The sequence below is a fragment of the Dipodomys ordii genome, unplaced genomic scaffold (assembly GCF_000151885.1).
Source record: "Dipodomys ordii isolate 6190 unplaced genomic scaffold, Dord_2.0 Scaffold222, whole genome shotgun sequence".
NCBI lineage: Eukaryota > Metazoa > Chordata > Mammalia > Rodentia > Heteromyidae > Dipodomys > Dipodomys ordii.
Genome location: NW_012267438.1, coordinates 793,067 through 808,436, shown reverse-complemented (window position 1 = coordinate 808,436; position 15,370 = coordinate 793,067). Strand labels below are relative to the sequence as shown.

The 15,370-nt window shown below is 39.6% G+C and overlaps 1 protein-coding gene across 1 annotated transcript; it reads left to right on the top strand.

Moving 5' to 3' along the window:
- The first annotated feature begins 5,866 nt into the window (after positions 1-5,866).
- Positions 5,867-7,033, top strand: Ubtfl1 (upstream binding transcription factor, RNA polymerase I-like 1). Its single transcript, XM_013035820.1, has one exon. It carries the CDS (start codon positions 5,867-5,869, stop codon positions 7,031-7,033), a length of 1,167 nt encoding a protein of 388 aa, XP_012891274.1.
- The last annotated feature ends 8,337 nt before the right edge of the window (positions 7,034-15,370 follow it).

Below are 15,370 nucleotides of genomic sequence, written 5' to 3'. Positions count from 1 at the left end.
CTCCGTGATGTGAAAGCCCTGTGGCTGTGTTTTAAGAACTGGGCACAAATCAGTATTCAGATAGATTAGAGGAGCTTGGAAGAGGGAGTCTGTGACATATTTGATCGATAGGGAGAACCCCCAACTGTATATTCACTTCTTTTGTGTTAAATACCAGAGATTAATTGTTGCTTATTATCACTAGCTCTAGCTCCGGGATCCACCAGGTAAAAAGATGAAATTACCCTGGAGATTGAAGTGATTGAGAAAAACATTTTCATGAATAAAAAACAGTAATTTTATTTTGTTCTTTTTTTTGTGTGTGTGATGGATCGGCCCCAAACGAAAGTTTCTTGCATTCTAGGCCAGTCAGACCTTCTATCATCAGTCTATCATCAGTCAGACCTTCTTCAAAGGACTTTTGCAGTTAAAATTATGAACGTGATTTCTATTCTTTTTGTTCTTTTTCTTTTTTTTTTCCCCTCTCTGGTCCTGGGGCTTGAACTGGGCTTGTGCACTATCTTTGAGCTTCTTTTTGCCCAAAACTTAAACTCTACCACTTGTGCCACTTTGGGTTTTTTGGTAGTTTATCGGAGATAAGAGCCTTATGAACTTTTCTGCCTGCAAGGCTTTGAACCATGATCCCCAGATTTCAGCATCCTGATTATAGGCATGAATTTTCAGTGCCTGCCCCAATTTCTATTCTTTATAGTACCAGGCATTGGAAGATAATCCAAGATTAAATCATCTTGGATTAAAACTAATCAATTTAAAGAGACATTAGGAAAACAGGTGTGGGTTGGAGAAAGAGAGAGAGAGCATAGAGACTAAGTGTGTGTTACAGCCATGAAGTCATGTAATGAGAGAGAAGAGACAGAAAAGGGGGATATTTCCTATTTACAAAGGGCTTTTGGAACAGTCACATTATACAAGTAAGTTCATCCTAACACCCTCCAGAACACCCTCCACGGTTTCAATCGTCAACTTTTGCAAATGAAGCTTCCTCTGACAAGGCAGTAGATGAACCATGCTTCTGCCTCACATTTCCTTTTCACTTCTCTTGTCAGAGGCTTTTGTACTCTTTCTAGTTAATGAAAGCCATGTGATTATTTTCAGTTTACTTTTGAGTTACAGAATTTTAATCTCTGTCAATGGTTTCTGATTTTTTTTCTGTTGAGGATTTTTTTTATAATTTTAAACCTTTAAGTCGTTGTACAAAAGAGTTGCCATTTAACAAAGCACTTTATGAATACAATGCACCTTCATCAATGTCACCCCTTTCAATATTCTCACCTATCCTTCACCTAGCCATTCCTTCCCTCACTTTTCTTAACTTTGTAGGATATGCATTCTTAACTTTGTGGGCTATGTATGCTTGATTTTTTTTATTGCATTCTCCCTCTCTTCTCTTGTTCATTTGTCTACACCTTTCCCCTTGATCCCACCCATGTCAAAGTACTGCTTCTTAGTATTATTTTGTTAAACTGATTTACCTTTCTAAGGAATTACACTATTTGAGTTCTCCCATTAATCTACCATATTTCAATTCATACATTTTTAACAATTTTGTCCTTGTATATAATTGTGAATTTATGGAAGTTAGTCCTAATGCTATTTGTTATTTCTGATACAGACTTAAACTTAATTTGATGATATTAATTGTGCACATGCACCCTATACTGGGACTTCAGGCATCAGCATTGATCTTTAAAATGCTGAACACTAATACAGAATCCAGTGATGAGGCCTGTGAAACATGACACTGATTAACTCATTTATGTACCAGAAATGAGAGGCATTTTGCATTCACTTTGGACTAGAAATGGAAATTTCAATTACTGCCAAGCATTTAGTGTAAAAGCCCAATGAACTAGATGACACATGGTTCTGGTTTTGATTTTGGTTGATTTTTGTCCTGGGGTTTGAACTCAGGGCCTGGGTGTTGTCCCTGAGCTTTTTCACTTAAAGCTAGTGCCCTACCACTTTGAGCCACAGTACCACTTCTGGTTTTCTGGTGGTTAACTGGTGATAAGAGTCTCAAAGACTTTCCTGCTGGGGTTGGCTTTGAACTGTGATCCTCATATCTCAGCTGCCTGATTACAGGTGAGAGCCACCAGCACCCAGCTCACTAATTGATTCTTATCTTAGAATGTACCATTTTCCTAATGGGAATGAATGACCTTTTGATAGTTTAACTGCTGTGAGTCTGGGACATACTTTCTTACACATCTGCATTCTCTCTTTCTCTCCTTTTTCTTTACTTCTGTCTGTCTGCCTGTCCTTTCTTCTTTCTCCTTCCTTTTCTCCTTTCTTCCTTTCTTCTTTTATGTTTTTCTGATCCCAGGGGCTTGAATTCAGGACCTCATGCTCTCATTAGTTTTTTTTTTTTTTTTTCAGTCACAGCTGCTGCCCTACCTTTAACCACACATCTAGTCCAGTCCAGTTGGTTGCTGGTTAATTGGAGACAGGGTCTCTCCAACTTTATTTCTCAGACCCACTTCAAATGGTGACTCATAGATCTTAGTGGCTTGAGCCACCTACATCCAGCTTCCATATTTCTTTCCTTTTTTTTTTTTATTTTCTGTTCCTGGAGCTTGAACTTGGCCTGGGTGCAGTCCTTCAGTTTCTTTGTGCTTAAGGCTGTGGCTTTACCACTTGAGCCACAGTACTACCACTTTAGCCACCTTACCGTTTCCAGCTTTTTCTGAGTAGATTCTTGGAGATAAGAGTCTAATGGACTTTCCTGCCTGGCTGGCTTTGAACCATGAGCCTCAGATCTCATCCTCCTGAGTAGCCAGTATTAAAGCATGAGCTACAGGTGCCTGGCTTCACATTTCTTTTTTAATGTTTTATTACCTTCTCTTTTGAGTTACTATGAATCTTTTTTTTTATTGTGAAAATACTGTACAGAGGGGTTACAATTACATGAACAAGATAATGAGTACATTTCTTATCAAACATTGTAGCTTCCTCCTTTGTTTCCCCTTCCCATCCCTTACTATTCCCCTCCCTCTCACCAAAGTTGTCAAGTTTGTTTTTGACATAACGACTTGTACATCTCATTGTTGTAATGGGTCCACCTGTATCCCTATTTAAACGATTTTTCCCCCTTCCCTCCACAAATTATACCGACATCAAATATAGTGAAAGCAGGGGTTATACCGCGGGGAAGGACATACAAAGCAACAAAGAAATAATCTTATAAATTTATTAGAAACAATCGCATGAAAGAAAAAAACATTTGAATACATATCTTAGGGTTCATTTCCCTAACATGAATCTTATTTGTAGTAATTACCATTTACAAAATAGATTGAGGAAAGCAACTTTTTCTCTTAAATCATTTTTTGAAGTGACCATAAACACCATGCATTCCATTTTTTACTGTCATATGTAGATATTATTTCTATCTTACTTACTGTCTGTGATTATCTACTAAGATAGAATTTTCATTTCTCTAAGGAAACAGATAAAATAGCATTCCTTCTGATGTTTAAAATAAAAACCTCATGTTGGGAATGTGGCTTAGTGTAGAGTGCTTGCCTAGCATGCATGAAGCCCTAGTTTCCATTCCTCAGTACCACATAAAAAGAAAAAAAAAAACAGAAGTGGCACTGTGGCTCAAGTGATAAAGAGTGCTAGCCTTGAGCAAAAGAAGCTGTCAGTGCCCAGACCCTGATTTCAAGCCCCAGACCTGTGGGGGGCAGGGAGAGGAAACTCAATAAATTTAAATTTTCTAGCTGATGGCTGGTGGCTGATATTAGTATTCTTATCTACTCAAGAAGTTAAAATCTGAGAATTGTCATTGAAACCAGCCTGGGCAGAAAAGTCCATGATATTCTTTTTTTTAATTTTTTTTATTGTGAAAATACTGTACAGAGGGGTTACAATTACAAGGGCAAGATAATGAGTACATTTCTTATCAAGCATTGTAGCCTTCTCCTTTGTTTCCCCTTCCCAGCCTCCCCCCCTCCCCCCAGTCCATGAGATTCTTTTGTTGTTGTTGGTCGTGGGGCTTGAACTCCAGGCCTAGGCGCTGTCCCTCAGCACTTCAGCTCAAGACGAGCGCTCTACCACTTGAGCTACAGCGCCACTTCTGGTTTTCTGGTGGTTTATTGGAGGTAGGAGTCTCATGGTCTCTCCTGCCTGGGCTGGCTTTGAACCATGATCCTCAGATCTCAGCCTCCTGGGTAGCTAGGATTACAGGCGAGAGCCACCAGTGCCCTGCTGTCCTTGAGATTCTTAATCCCCAGTTTGCCACCTATCAGCCAGAAGTGAGTTGTGGCTCAAATAGTAAAGTACCAACCTTCAGTGAAAAATCCAAGCAAGTGCACTAGGCACTGAGTTCAAGCCCATTTCTTTACATAGTTCTTTTAATAATTATAATTTATTATTTCCCAAAGGTATCTTTTATAGCATGGTGTTTAAAACTATTTATTCACTCTTGAATTAAAATATGACTTTACTTGGGCTTGTAGGTTTTTAGGATACTTCATTATATGATGACAAGGTAAATATTTTTCTGCCATATATAATTATTAACATCTTTTTGGAGGTAGAATTTGATGATAAGAGGACTTGCATACCATACATGAGGCTCTATGTGACATATACCATTAAAATGTATTTCTATTGTGGCATTTGAAAGCAGATGCAGAATTTGTGTTTGAAGCATATATGTTCATGTGCAAGATCCTGAAGAACATAGAAATCCATCATTTGTTAGAGCAGAACAGAGCTGAAGTCTGGTCTGTGGATATCATTGGCATGTCTCTTACCTCTTCATCCTTGGTCCTCACTTGTACTTATGGTGAAATATACTTTGGCTCCACTTTGGCCACACTTAGGGCTTCACAAAGTGAAAGTATCCTATTTGTTTATTTGTTTTTGTGCTAGTACTGGGGTTTAAGCCAGCACCTGGGTTCTCTCGTTTAACTTTCATTTCTTCAAGGCTGGTGCTCTACCACGTGAACCATAGCTCCACTTCTGGTCTTTATTCAGTTAATTGGAGATACAGATATTAAGGACTGTCCTGCCAGGCTTTGCCCCATAATCCTCAGATCTCAGCCTCCTGTGTAGTGAGGATTACAGGTGTGAGCCATCAATGCCTGGCTGAAAGTTTCCACTTTAGTCACTACTTTCACTTCATTTTTTTAATCCTATTTAATCTCTGTCCCCAGGGACTCTGTGTGTGTGTGTGTGTGTGTGTGTGTGTGTGTGTGTGTGTGTACATATGTATGTGTGCATGTGCATGCATGTGTGTATACATGTGTGTATACACGTGTGTGTGCATGTGTTGATTCTGGGGCTTGAATTTAGGGCCTAGGCACTGTCCCTGAGCTTTTTTGCTCAAGGCTAGCACTCTACTACTTGAGCCACAGCTCAGTTTCTGGTTTGTTGATGCTTAAATTGAAGCTGAGTCTCACAGACTTTCTTGCCCAGACTAGCATAGAAACACATTCCTTAGATTTCAGCCTCCAGAGAATCTAAGATTACAGGTGTGATCTACAGGCCCAGAGACTTTGATTCCTTATAAATTTTGAGTGAGAGGCTGATGGTATAGCAGTTCTACTTAAAGTAGGTTTACTGAGATTTTGTGGAAGGAGCCTGCAGTGGCGTTGTGAAGAGGTGTAACATTATAGTTACAGCATATAATATGCAAGCTTATGGTATGCAAAATAAGTCAGACAATTGTTCATTTACATGATTAAGATTATATAAGGCACATATTTTAAGAAATGTGATATTTTCCTATTATCCCAATGAAGGAAAGTAACTTTCTCTTTCTCTTCAGAGATACAGAATCACTTGAATAAACAAGTCTTCTGTTCAGTACAGTGAATGAAGAGGTTTGAGGGCTTCCAGTGAATCAACACTCAATCTGGAAATGGCATCACTCCATGGTCAAGTCTACTGGTCCAAAAAAGACATTTTGATGCTGCTGGACCATATGGAGAAGAACCTCCCATTTGATGACAACCTAACATTCAAAAAAACACAGTCATGTCTGGACTGGGGGAAAGTAGCTTTTAAACATTTTTCTGGAGAGACGTGCAAACTCAAATGGTTGGAGATTTCCCACAAGTTGAGGAAGTATCGCACACTGACAGATTTAGTCCAAGAAGCCAAAGAACATATTAAAAACCCTAACAGAAACAAGAAATACGAAAAGCATCCAGATTTTCCCAAAAGGCCACTGACTGCTTACATACGCTTTTACAAGGAGAAATGGGCCAAATACTCCCAAAGGTACCCTAAGATGAGTAACCAGGATCTGGCTAAGGTTTTGTCCAAGAAATATAAGCAGCTTCCAGAGCACATAAAACAGGCATATATTCAGGATTTCCAGAAGGAGAAACAGGAGTTTAAAGAAAAGCTGGCTCAATTCAGGCAAGACCACCCTGATCTAGTACAGGTTTACAAGACATCGAATGTTTCCAGAATTGTCAGGCTTCCTCCAAAAACTGAGGACTTTTCTGTGAAGGTGAAATTTCATGGAGAGCCCAAGAAACCCCCTATGAATGCATATCACAAATTTCACCAAGATTCCTGGTCCAGTCGGGAGCTTCAGCACCTGCCCCTGAGAGCACGCATGGTGGAGATCAGCAGGCGCTGGCAGAGAGTTCCACAGAGTATGAAGGAACATTATAAGAACCTAGCTGAGATGCTGCAAAAACAATACAGGGTAGACTTGGATCTCTGGCTCAAGACATTGTCACCTAAAGAGTATGCAGCTTACCGAGAGGCAGAGGCAACTTATGGTAAGAGAAAGAACTTGAGCATGACAGGAGGCTCAGACCCCAAGTTCCCACGACCAGATGTGCAGTTGTCACCAGGCAAGGATCCCAACGATTCACCTGAAGAAGATTATGTATCACAGGCTCCAGGACTTGACTGGTCGGAGACTACACTGATCAACTGTGGTGGCTCACATGAATCAAAACAGAAGATGAAGGAGGATATAGAAGGGGGTGAAGGAAACAGCAGCTCAGATTCCAGCAGTGGAGATGAGGATTCATCTTCAGAGAAATCCTCAAGCTTAGACTCTGTCTGATCTTTGTGAAGATACCAAATAGTTGACAACTGTTAACACTTAACACATGTGTTCTATTTTTTTTGTGTGTGTGTGTCGGTTATGGGGTCTGAACTCTGGGCCTGGGCACTGACCCTTAGCAATTCAGCTTAAGGCTAGCACACTAGCACTTGAGCCTCAGTGCCCCTTCTGGCTTTTTCTGCTTATGTGGTGCTGAGGAATCTAACCCAGATCCTCATACATGCAAGGCAAGCACTCTACCACTGAGCCATCTTCCCAGCCCCATGTGTTTTATTTCTAAAACTTTTGTGTGGAATAATAAGAATAGTGTTGAGCAATGGGAGTTTTGTTTGATATTTACCATGAAAATGTGCTGTCACATATTTTAAATAAATTACGTTACTAAAATGTCTATTTTGTCGTGTTATTTCTTACATAGTATGTGTTTTCTTCATGTACCGGAGTCTTTGTGTTTTTTTAAAAAGTAATTTTTCTTGAGATTAGGTGATTATATAAATTTCATATATTTCACAGTATTGTGGAATAGTGATACTGAGTTAAAGTCACAAACACATTTAACCTTCACAAGGCAAATTGTCATTACCATGGTCTATAAAGTTTGTGAATTCTGTGAACTTTGACAATTCCACATCAGGTGATATTTACATTTCTTTCCTTTTGCTTAGTGTAAGCTGTTCCCACTTTGCCTTTCATTCCCTCCCTCCATTCCCTCTTTGCCTCTCATTCCCTCCCTCCCATCGCTGCCTTTGAGTTGCTTAGTTCATTTTCATCAATGTCCAGTGTGCTGATGGGGCCTGTGTGTTTTTGTGCTGGTATTAGGGCTTTAACTCTGAGTGTTGGGCTCTTCCTTTGATTTTTCACTTATATGGCACTCTACCATTAGAGCCACTGCTCTACTCCTGTTTTTATGATGGTTAATTGGAAATAAGAGTTTCATTGGTTTTTCTGCCCTGGTTGGCTTTGAATTAGTATTCTTAGATCTCAGGTTCCTGCATAGCTAGAATCGCAGCTGTGAGCCACCAGTACCTGACTGTTTGTCACTTTCACTTTTTGGCTGATGCTTTACAACCTGAGCCATGTCTCTAAGCCAGTTTTTTTTGTCAGAAAATTGTATATGGATCCTAGGGCTTGAACTCAGGGCTTGGGCACTGTCCTTGAGCTTGTTTGTTCATGACTGGCACAGTACCACATGAGCCAGCTTTTTCTGGATGGTTTATGGAAGATAGGAGTCTCATGGATTTTCCTGCCCCAGTCTGGCTTCAAATTGTGATCCTTAGGTCTCAGTCTCCTGAGTAGCTAGGATTACAGGCATGAAGCACTGGCACCTGGCTCCAGATTTGTACTTTGGAAATAGGTCATAACTGGAAAACTTGAGTAAGTTTTCTTTTTTTTTTTTTCCGGTCATGGGGCTTGAACTCTGGGCCCGAGTGCTGTCCCTCAGCTCTTCAGCTTAAGGCGAGCGCTCTATTGCTTGAGCTACAACGCCACTTGTAAGTTTTCAGTACAAGCAATTTTTTTAGACCTTGACAATGGTAAAATAAGAATAAATATAGAAGTAGATAGAGTTAAAGCTGAAAATAAAAAAATAGCAATTTTTTTTTACTGTTCTTAAAATTCTTGTTATAAAGGTGATGGCCAAACAGGTCACAGGTATATAAATCAGGCAAAGAGTACATTTCCTGGGCTGGGAAGTTGGCTCAGTGGTAGAGCGTTTGCCTTGCATGCCTGAGGCCCTGTGTTCGATTCCTCAGCACCACATAAGCAAAAAGAAAAAAGCCGGAAGTGGTGCTGTGGCTCAAGTGGTAGAGCGCTAGCCTTGAGCTGAAGAGCTGAGGGACAGCTCCCAGGCCCAGAGTTCAGGCCCCACGACTGGACCCCACCCCCCCAAAAAAAAGAGTACATTTCCTTTTGTATATTGCCACCCCTTCCCTTGCTTTCTCCCAGTTTTTTCCTCCAATTCTCACTCACAAATTGCATTTTCAACATAGTGTTTAGTGAGTACCATTGCTGCATTTGTTCACCCTTTGTCTCTACATACCTTCCTGAAGTGATAGAATGTATTTTGAAAGTGAAAACATTTAAATAGTCTTGAAAGTTATCTTATATATTTATCTTAAATAAATATTTAGTTTGTGGTATGGGTCTTAAGGACATTTGTACCTTCTCATTTCATTAAAAGTTTTCTGAAAATCTTGCTTGTCCAGCAAGGCACTGGTAGCTCACACCTATAATCCTAGCTACTCAGGAGGCTGAGATCTGAGGATGGAGGTTCAAAGCCAGCCCAGGCAGGAAAGTCTGTAAGACTTATCTCCAATAAACCACCAGAAAACTGGAAGTGGCACTGTGGCTCAAGTGGTAGAGCACTTGACTTGAGCTGAAGAGCCAAGGGACAGTGCCCAGGCCCAGAGTTCAAGCCCCACATGTAACAAAAAAAATTGCATGTCTATCAAATACAAGGTCCTGATTTCAAAACCCTATTATTGCCAAAAAAAAGAGAGCAATTCTGGGTTCCTGAAAGCTTCAGGAATGCTTAGTTGCTAAATGCTTGTGGCTCATGCCTGTTAATCCTAGCCACTTAGGAGCTTGAGATCTAAGAATTGAGGTTCAAAGCCAACTTGCGCAGGAAAGTCCATGAGATAACCAGTTAACCAACAAAGAGCAAGAAGTGGAATTCTTGAGAGTTTCTGAAAACTAATGCTTTTCTGTAATATTATAACTTACCATAATTACAATCTGAGCTCTTATTTTTGCAATGGTTTTTACAGTTTTTGCAATGATTTTTACAATCATTTCAGTATGTAGGCAGTACATGTTTGATGTCATAAGACTTTAAATACTCTAAACTTCCAGAGTTTTAAAATCTGTATATTCCAGAATCACATTGTTTGGCTCAGCAACTACTATAATATGGAGATTTCATCATTTGAAGCCAGAATATCCTTGTTCTTTTTAAATTAAGTTGCTTTTGATATTTTTGGCAATTACCATTCATTTGTATGGAATTACCAGTTATTTGTATGCAATACTAAGATGATATTTAAAATAATTTATAATGTTAAATGTTCTGAAGAGGGGGCTCTATAAATTCTTTTTTAGAAGGCAGTTGAATATTTGATTTTTTCTTTCAATATTGGAATACCTAGTTCAACCAACATTTCATGACTTTTCATGATATATAACTCTGACATTTACAGATTGCTCTGAAAAGTTTTCGATGAGGCAAATGAGTAAATCAGTGCAGTTTCAAACAGGTAAGAGTAAAGAATACTGAGAAACAACTTCCTTACTTTGCAAGAAAAATCTTGAATATTAATAGTAAACCTTCAATCTAAAAAAAAAAAAAGAACATTCCTCCTGACATGTAGCTGTTCCTGTTTTTGTATCTCCTTGATGGATCAGATTTCTTCTCCAGTAGTAGGACTACATTGCAGAAATTCTCATGTCCACTTTTCAGGACACTGTTACAAAGAGGCTATCCTATGGTAGCATATTAGAAAATGTAGTGCACTATCTCTTATCTAACAGACTTTTAGTGCCAGTACTAGGGCTGAAACTCAGGACTGGGCAATGTCTCTTAGCATTTTAGCTCAAGGCTAGCCAGCCTAACACTCTTAACACTTGAGCCAGAACTCTACTTCCTGTGTGTATGTGTGTAATTGAAATAATCATGTGGTTCTTATCCTTGCTCCTGTTGATGTGATGGATTATATTAATTGACTTGTGTATATTGAATCACCTTTGCATCCCCAAGGTGAATCCTGTTTGATTGTGGTATATGATTTTTTTGATGAGTTGTTGAAGTCAATTGGCCAGAATTTTATTGAGAAATTTTGCACCCATGTTGAGTCTATAGTTCTCTTTCTTTGATGAGTCCCTACCTGGTTTGGGGATGAAGGGTTATGATGGCTTCATAGAAAGAGTTTGGTAGTGAACTTGAACTTTCAATTTAATTGAAGAGTTAGAGAAGTATTGGTGTGATTTCTGCTTTGAAGACCTTGTAGAATTCAGCTGCAAATCCATCTGGTCCTGGACTTCTCTTGGTTGGGAGGGCTCTTATTGCTGCTTCTATTTTGATGCTTGATGTGGGTCTATTGGTTTAGTTTGGGCATGTCAATATTTACTAGAAATTTGTCAACTTCTTCCTGATTCTCAAACTTATTAGCGTAAAGGTTTGAGAAGTATCCCCTAATTATGTTCTGAATCTTGGTGGTTTAAAAAAATTTTTTTTGCTTAGTTCTTGTTTTTTTTTTAAATTTTAATTAATTAATTTATTTATTTTAGTTGGTCGTGGGGCCTGAACTCTGGGCCTGGGCACTATTCTTCAGCTCTTCAGCTCAAGGCTAGTGCTCTACCACTTGAGCCACAGCACCACTTCCAGCTTTTTCTATTTATGTGGTACGGAGGAATGGAACCCAGGGCCTCATGCATGTAAGGCAAGCACTACCACTGAGACACCTTCCCAGCCCCTCTTGGTTGTTTTTGTGGTGATGTTTCCCTTCTCATCTCCGATTTTGTTTATTTGGGTGTGTTCTCTTCTTTTTCTGATAAAATTTGCTAAAGGTCTATCAATTTTGTTAATTTTTTTGAAGAACCAACTCTTTGCTGATTCTTTCCATGTTTTTTGGACTCTAATTCATATAATTCTGATTTAATTTTAATTATTTTTTTATGTCTACTGGATTGGGGTTTAGCTTAGTGCTCTTTTTCAAGGAGCGTAAGGTGCCTTGTTAAATTGTTAGTTTCAGATCTCTCCAATTTGTTGATGTAGGAACTCAGAGCTATAAACTTGCCTTTGAGTACTGTCTTTGCTGTGTTCCAGAGGAGCTGGTGATTTGTGTGTTCATTTTTGTTAAATATCATGAACATTTGAATTTCCTTTCTGATCTGTTCCATGACCCACTGGTGGTTCAACAGTGTGTTGTTCAGCTTCCATGTGTTACAGGATTTTCTTTGGTGGCTTTTGGTGTTGAGTTCTAATTGTATTCCCTTGTGGTCTGAGAGAATGCAAGGCATAATTTCAGTGTTTCTGAATTTGGACAAATTTTCTTTGTGACTTAGAATGTGGTCTATTTTGGAGGATATTCCATGTGTTGTTGAGAAGAAGGTGTTATCTGATGTTGCTGGGTGAAATATTCTGTAGATGTCTGTTAAGTCTAATTGATCTATGCAGTTGTTTAGATCCAAGGTTTTCTGTTGAGTTTTTGCCAAGCATAGTGGTGTATTAAGGTCCCCAACAATTACTGACTTTGGATCTATGGGTGATTTGAGGGAAAGTAGTGTTTCTTCGATAAATTTGGTGCTCCATTATTTGATGAGTAGATATTTAGAATTGAAATATCCTCCTGAAGAAGAAATCTCTTAATTAGTATGTAATGGCCTTTATCTCTTCTCATTGATTTTAATTTAAAATTTGTTTGATCTGATATTAGGATTGTAACTTCTGCCTGTTTATGGAGGCCATTTGCTTCATAGATGTTATTCCAGCCTTTCACTTTCAGAATGTGTTTGTTTTTGTAGGCAAGGTGTGTCTCTTGAAGACAGAAGATAGAAGGATCTTGTTTTTTGATCCAACTATACAATCTATGTTGCTTAATTGGATAGTTAAGCCCATTAATATTGAGAGTTAGGACTGAGAGGTGTGTGTTTGTTCCTGCCTTTTTATCCATTTTTTTAGGGGGCTGTGCCTTGGCTGTTCTTGCTGTGATTTAGTTCTGTGTTCACTGCCAATTTCTCGTTCTTGTTGGTTTTCTATGTGTAGAATGTCTTTGAGGATTTTTTGTACAGCTGGTGTCCACAGCAGCTCTGGACTGCTTGCAGCTGCAGTGAAGGTGTGGGCTGGGCTTGTGCAGGGTTGGCATAGTTATGCCGCCATGACTTTGGGAGCCCGGGGTTGGCACTCAGTGGTGGCAGGGATTGAGTGGGGCACGGCAGAGTGCCCAGTCGGTGGGGTGGTCGGCTGGTGGGACAAAGAGTTGGCTGTGGCTGTGGTGTCCTAGGGGCTGTGTGCAGAGGTGGGGGTGTCCACAGGGATCCTGCTTGTGCTGCGGGTCTGTGATCTTACGTTGGCTCCAGCTGGGAGCTGACTTCTGGCAGTTGCAATGGCAGTGTTTGCTGAGTCTGCTCCTCCTCCATAGCCCCAGCAGGATGGTTGGTGCCAGGCTCCATTGCACACTCTGGGGTCTTCCCCGGATTCCCTCCTGACTTTCCACGGGTCTGGTGTTGAGTGCTTTCTTCAGTGTTTGGATGCTTTTCTTCTTAAACTCTGCAGAAAGTCTTGGGTGCTGCCGCTCAGCAGGGGTCCTGCTCACTCTGTCTTTTTCCCTTTCCGTGTTTGCCTGTTGGGATATTCCTTTTGTAGTAGGAAAAGTTTTTAGATATCTAGAGTTTGATTGGCATGGGTCACTTGAGGTTAAAGTGTGTGCTGGGACCCTAGACTTTAGTTTAGTCAGAGACACGTGGTGGGACTACCTGGGAGAGCATCGCCATCTTGAATCTAAAGATTATTTCTTTAATAGCTCAAAGCCCCAAGGGCTTTCTAGAAATACCCACACCAACACACCCAAAGATAATTTCCAAATCTTAAATGATCAACATAATCCAATGAGGTTGACCTTCAGACCTAAGCCTTATAGAAATTTAACATTTCTTAAATTCCATTTGCAGCATTCATGTATTTCATAAATAACAAATTCATATAATACACAGTTCAATTAAAGACATGCCTTCCTTCATGTTTGACTAAAGAGGTAAAAGGATTTTACCTAAGTCATAGACTAGGCTTTGACTTCCAGCCTGGAAAACTAATCATGAATATCTATATCTGTGAACAACTAGTAAGACCATCAGCTTAGGGAAAGGGTGTGTTCTCTGAAGGCTATTAAAGATTGTGCAGCAGAGGCCACTCTTTCTTTCTGGAGCTCCCTTGTTTAGATCTGGCTGGACATGGATATATCTGAAACTTGCTGCAACTACTAGGTGAACATTGGAACTGACTGGCAGTATAAAATATATTAAGTTTTCAGCTTATTTTCCTTTTTTATTCAGCTGGTCCTGGGGTTTGAACTCAGGGCTGATGTGCTATTTCAGAGTTTTCTTTGCTCCAGGCTACAGCTCCAGAGCAGGAGCTACAGCTCTGCTTTTGGCTTCTTGATGACTAATTGGAGATGAAAGATTCTTAAAGACTGCCCTACCTAAGCTGACACTTCAAATCCCATTCTCAGATCTCAGCCTCTTGAGTAGCTAGTATTATAGGTGTAAGCCACTGGCACCAGGTTCCATTCTATTGTTTTAAAATTTATGTTTAAAATTCTTATGATTAAGGTGTTTTACAATGGAATTACCATTTCATAAGTCAGGTAATGAGTAAATTTCCTTTTGGACAACATTGTTATTAAAGCTCAAAACTTTTCACTCCCATCAACATTGTTATTAAAACTCAAAACTTTTCAGAGTTCATGTTAATTTCAAAATTAGATTTTTGAAAGACAAAATTCTAGACAACTATTCTTTTTATTGTTATTATAAATGTGATGTACAGAGGAGTTACTGTTTTAGGAAGATATTTTTAAGCTATATTTTAAGCTGCATTTATGGTTGAGGCAGAAGAGTTTATTGAGGAGAGAGATGGAAGCGTGAAGAGATAGAGAGAAAGGAGAAAGAGAAAAGACAAGGGGAGTGGTGTTGAGCCAGATTATATAGGGAAAGGCAGTAAATGGGGCCACAGCAGATGGGGAAGTAATCTCAGAGCTTGGGGAAACCAGTTACTGTCCTAGGGAGGCCGGGCACCAGTGGCTCATGCCTGTAATCCTATCTGCTCAGGAGGCTGAAAATGAGGATTGTGGTTCAAAGCTAGCCCGGGGAAGCAAAATCTGTGAAACTCGTCTCCAGCAAACTGGAAGTGGAGCTGCAGCTCAAGTGGTAGAGTGCTAGACAAGGGTAGCTGAAGAACTGAGGGACAGCACCCATGCCCAAAGTTCAAGCCCCATGACCAACAAAAAAAAAAACCCCAAAACACTAATCAAAACTCTTATCCTAATCTTTATCCTAATTCTACTTATACCCCTAAATGAAAATCTTTTATGACCTCTGAATCTAAATTTAATATCTAGTCTTGATCCTAATCCTAACCCTATTCATAAATATATCACCCTTGCCATATATTTTACTCTAATCCCATACATATTCTTAACCTAACCTAAATTTTAATGCTAACATGATTATAATACCCTAAAGCTACCTGCAAACCTAATCAGAGGCCTCACACAAACACTAATTGTGTACCTAATTCTATGCCAAAACCTAGCTCTTACCTTACCTTTAACTCTACTCCCAAACTTA

What these genes read in the sequence shown, in the direction of transcription:
- Ubtfl1 (XM_013035820.1), top strand. Translation starts at nt 5,867, where the DNA reads ATGGCATCACTCCATGGTCAAGTCTACTGGTCCAAAAAAGACATTTTG.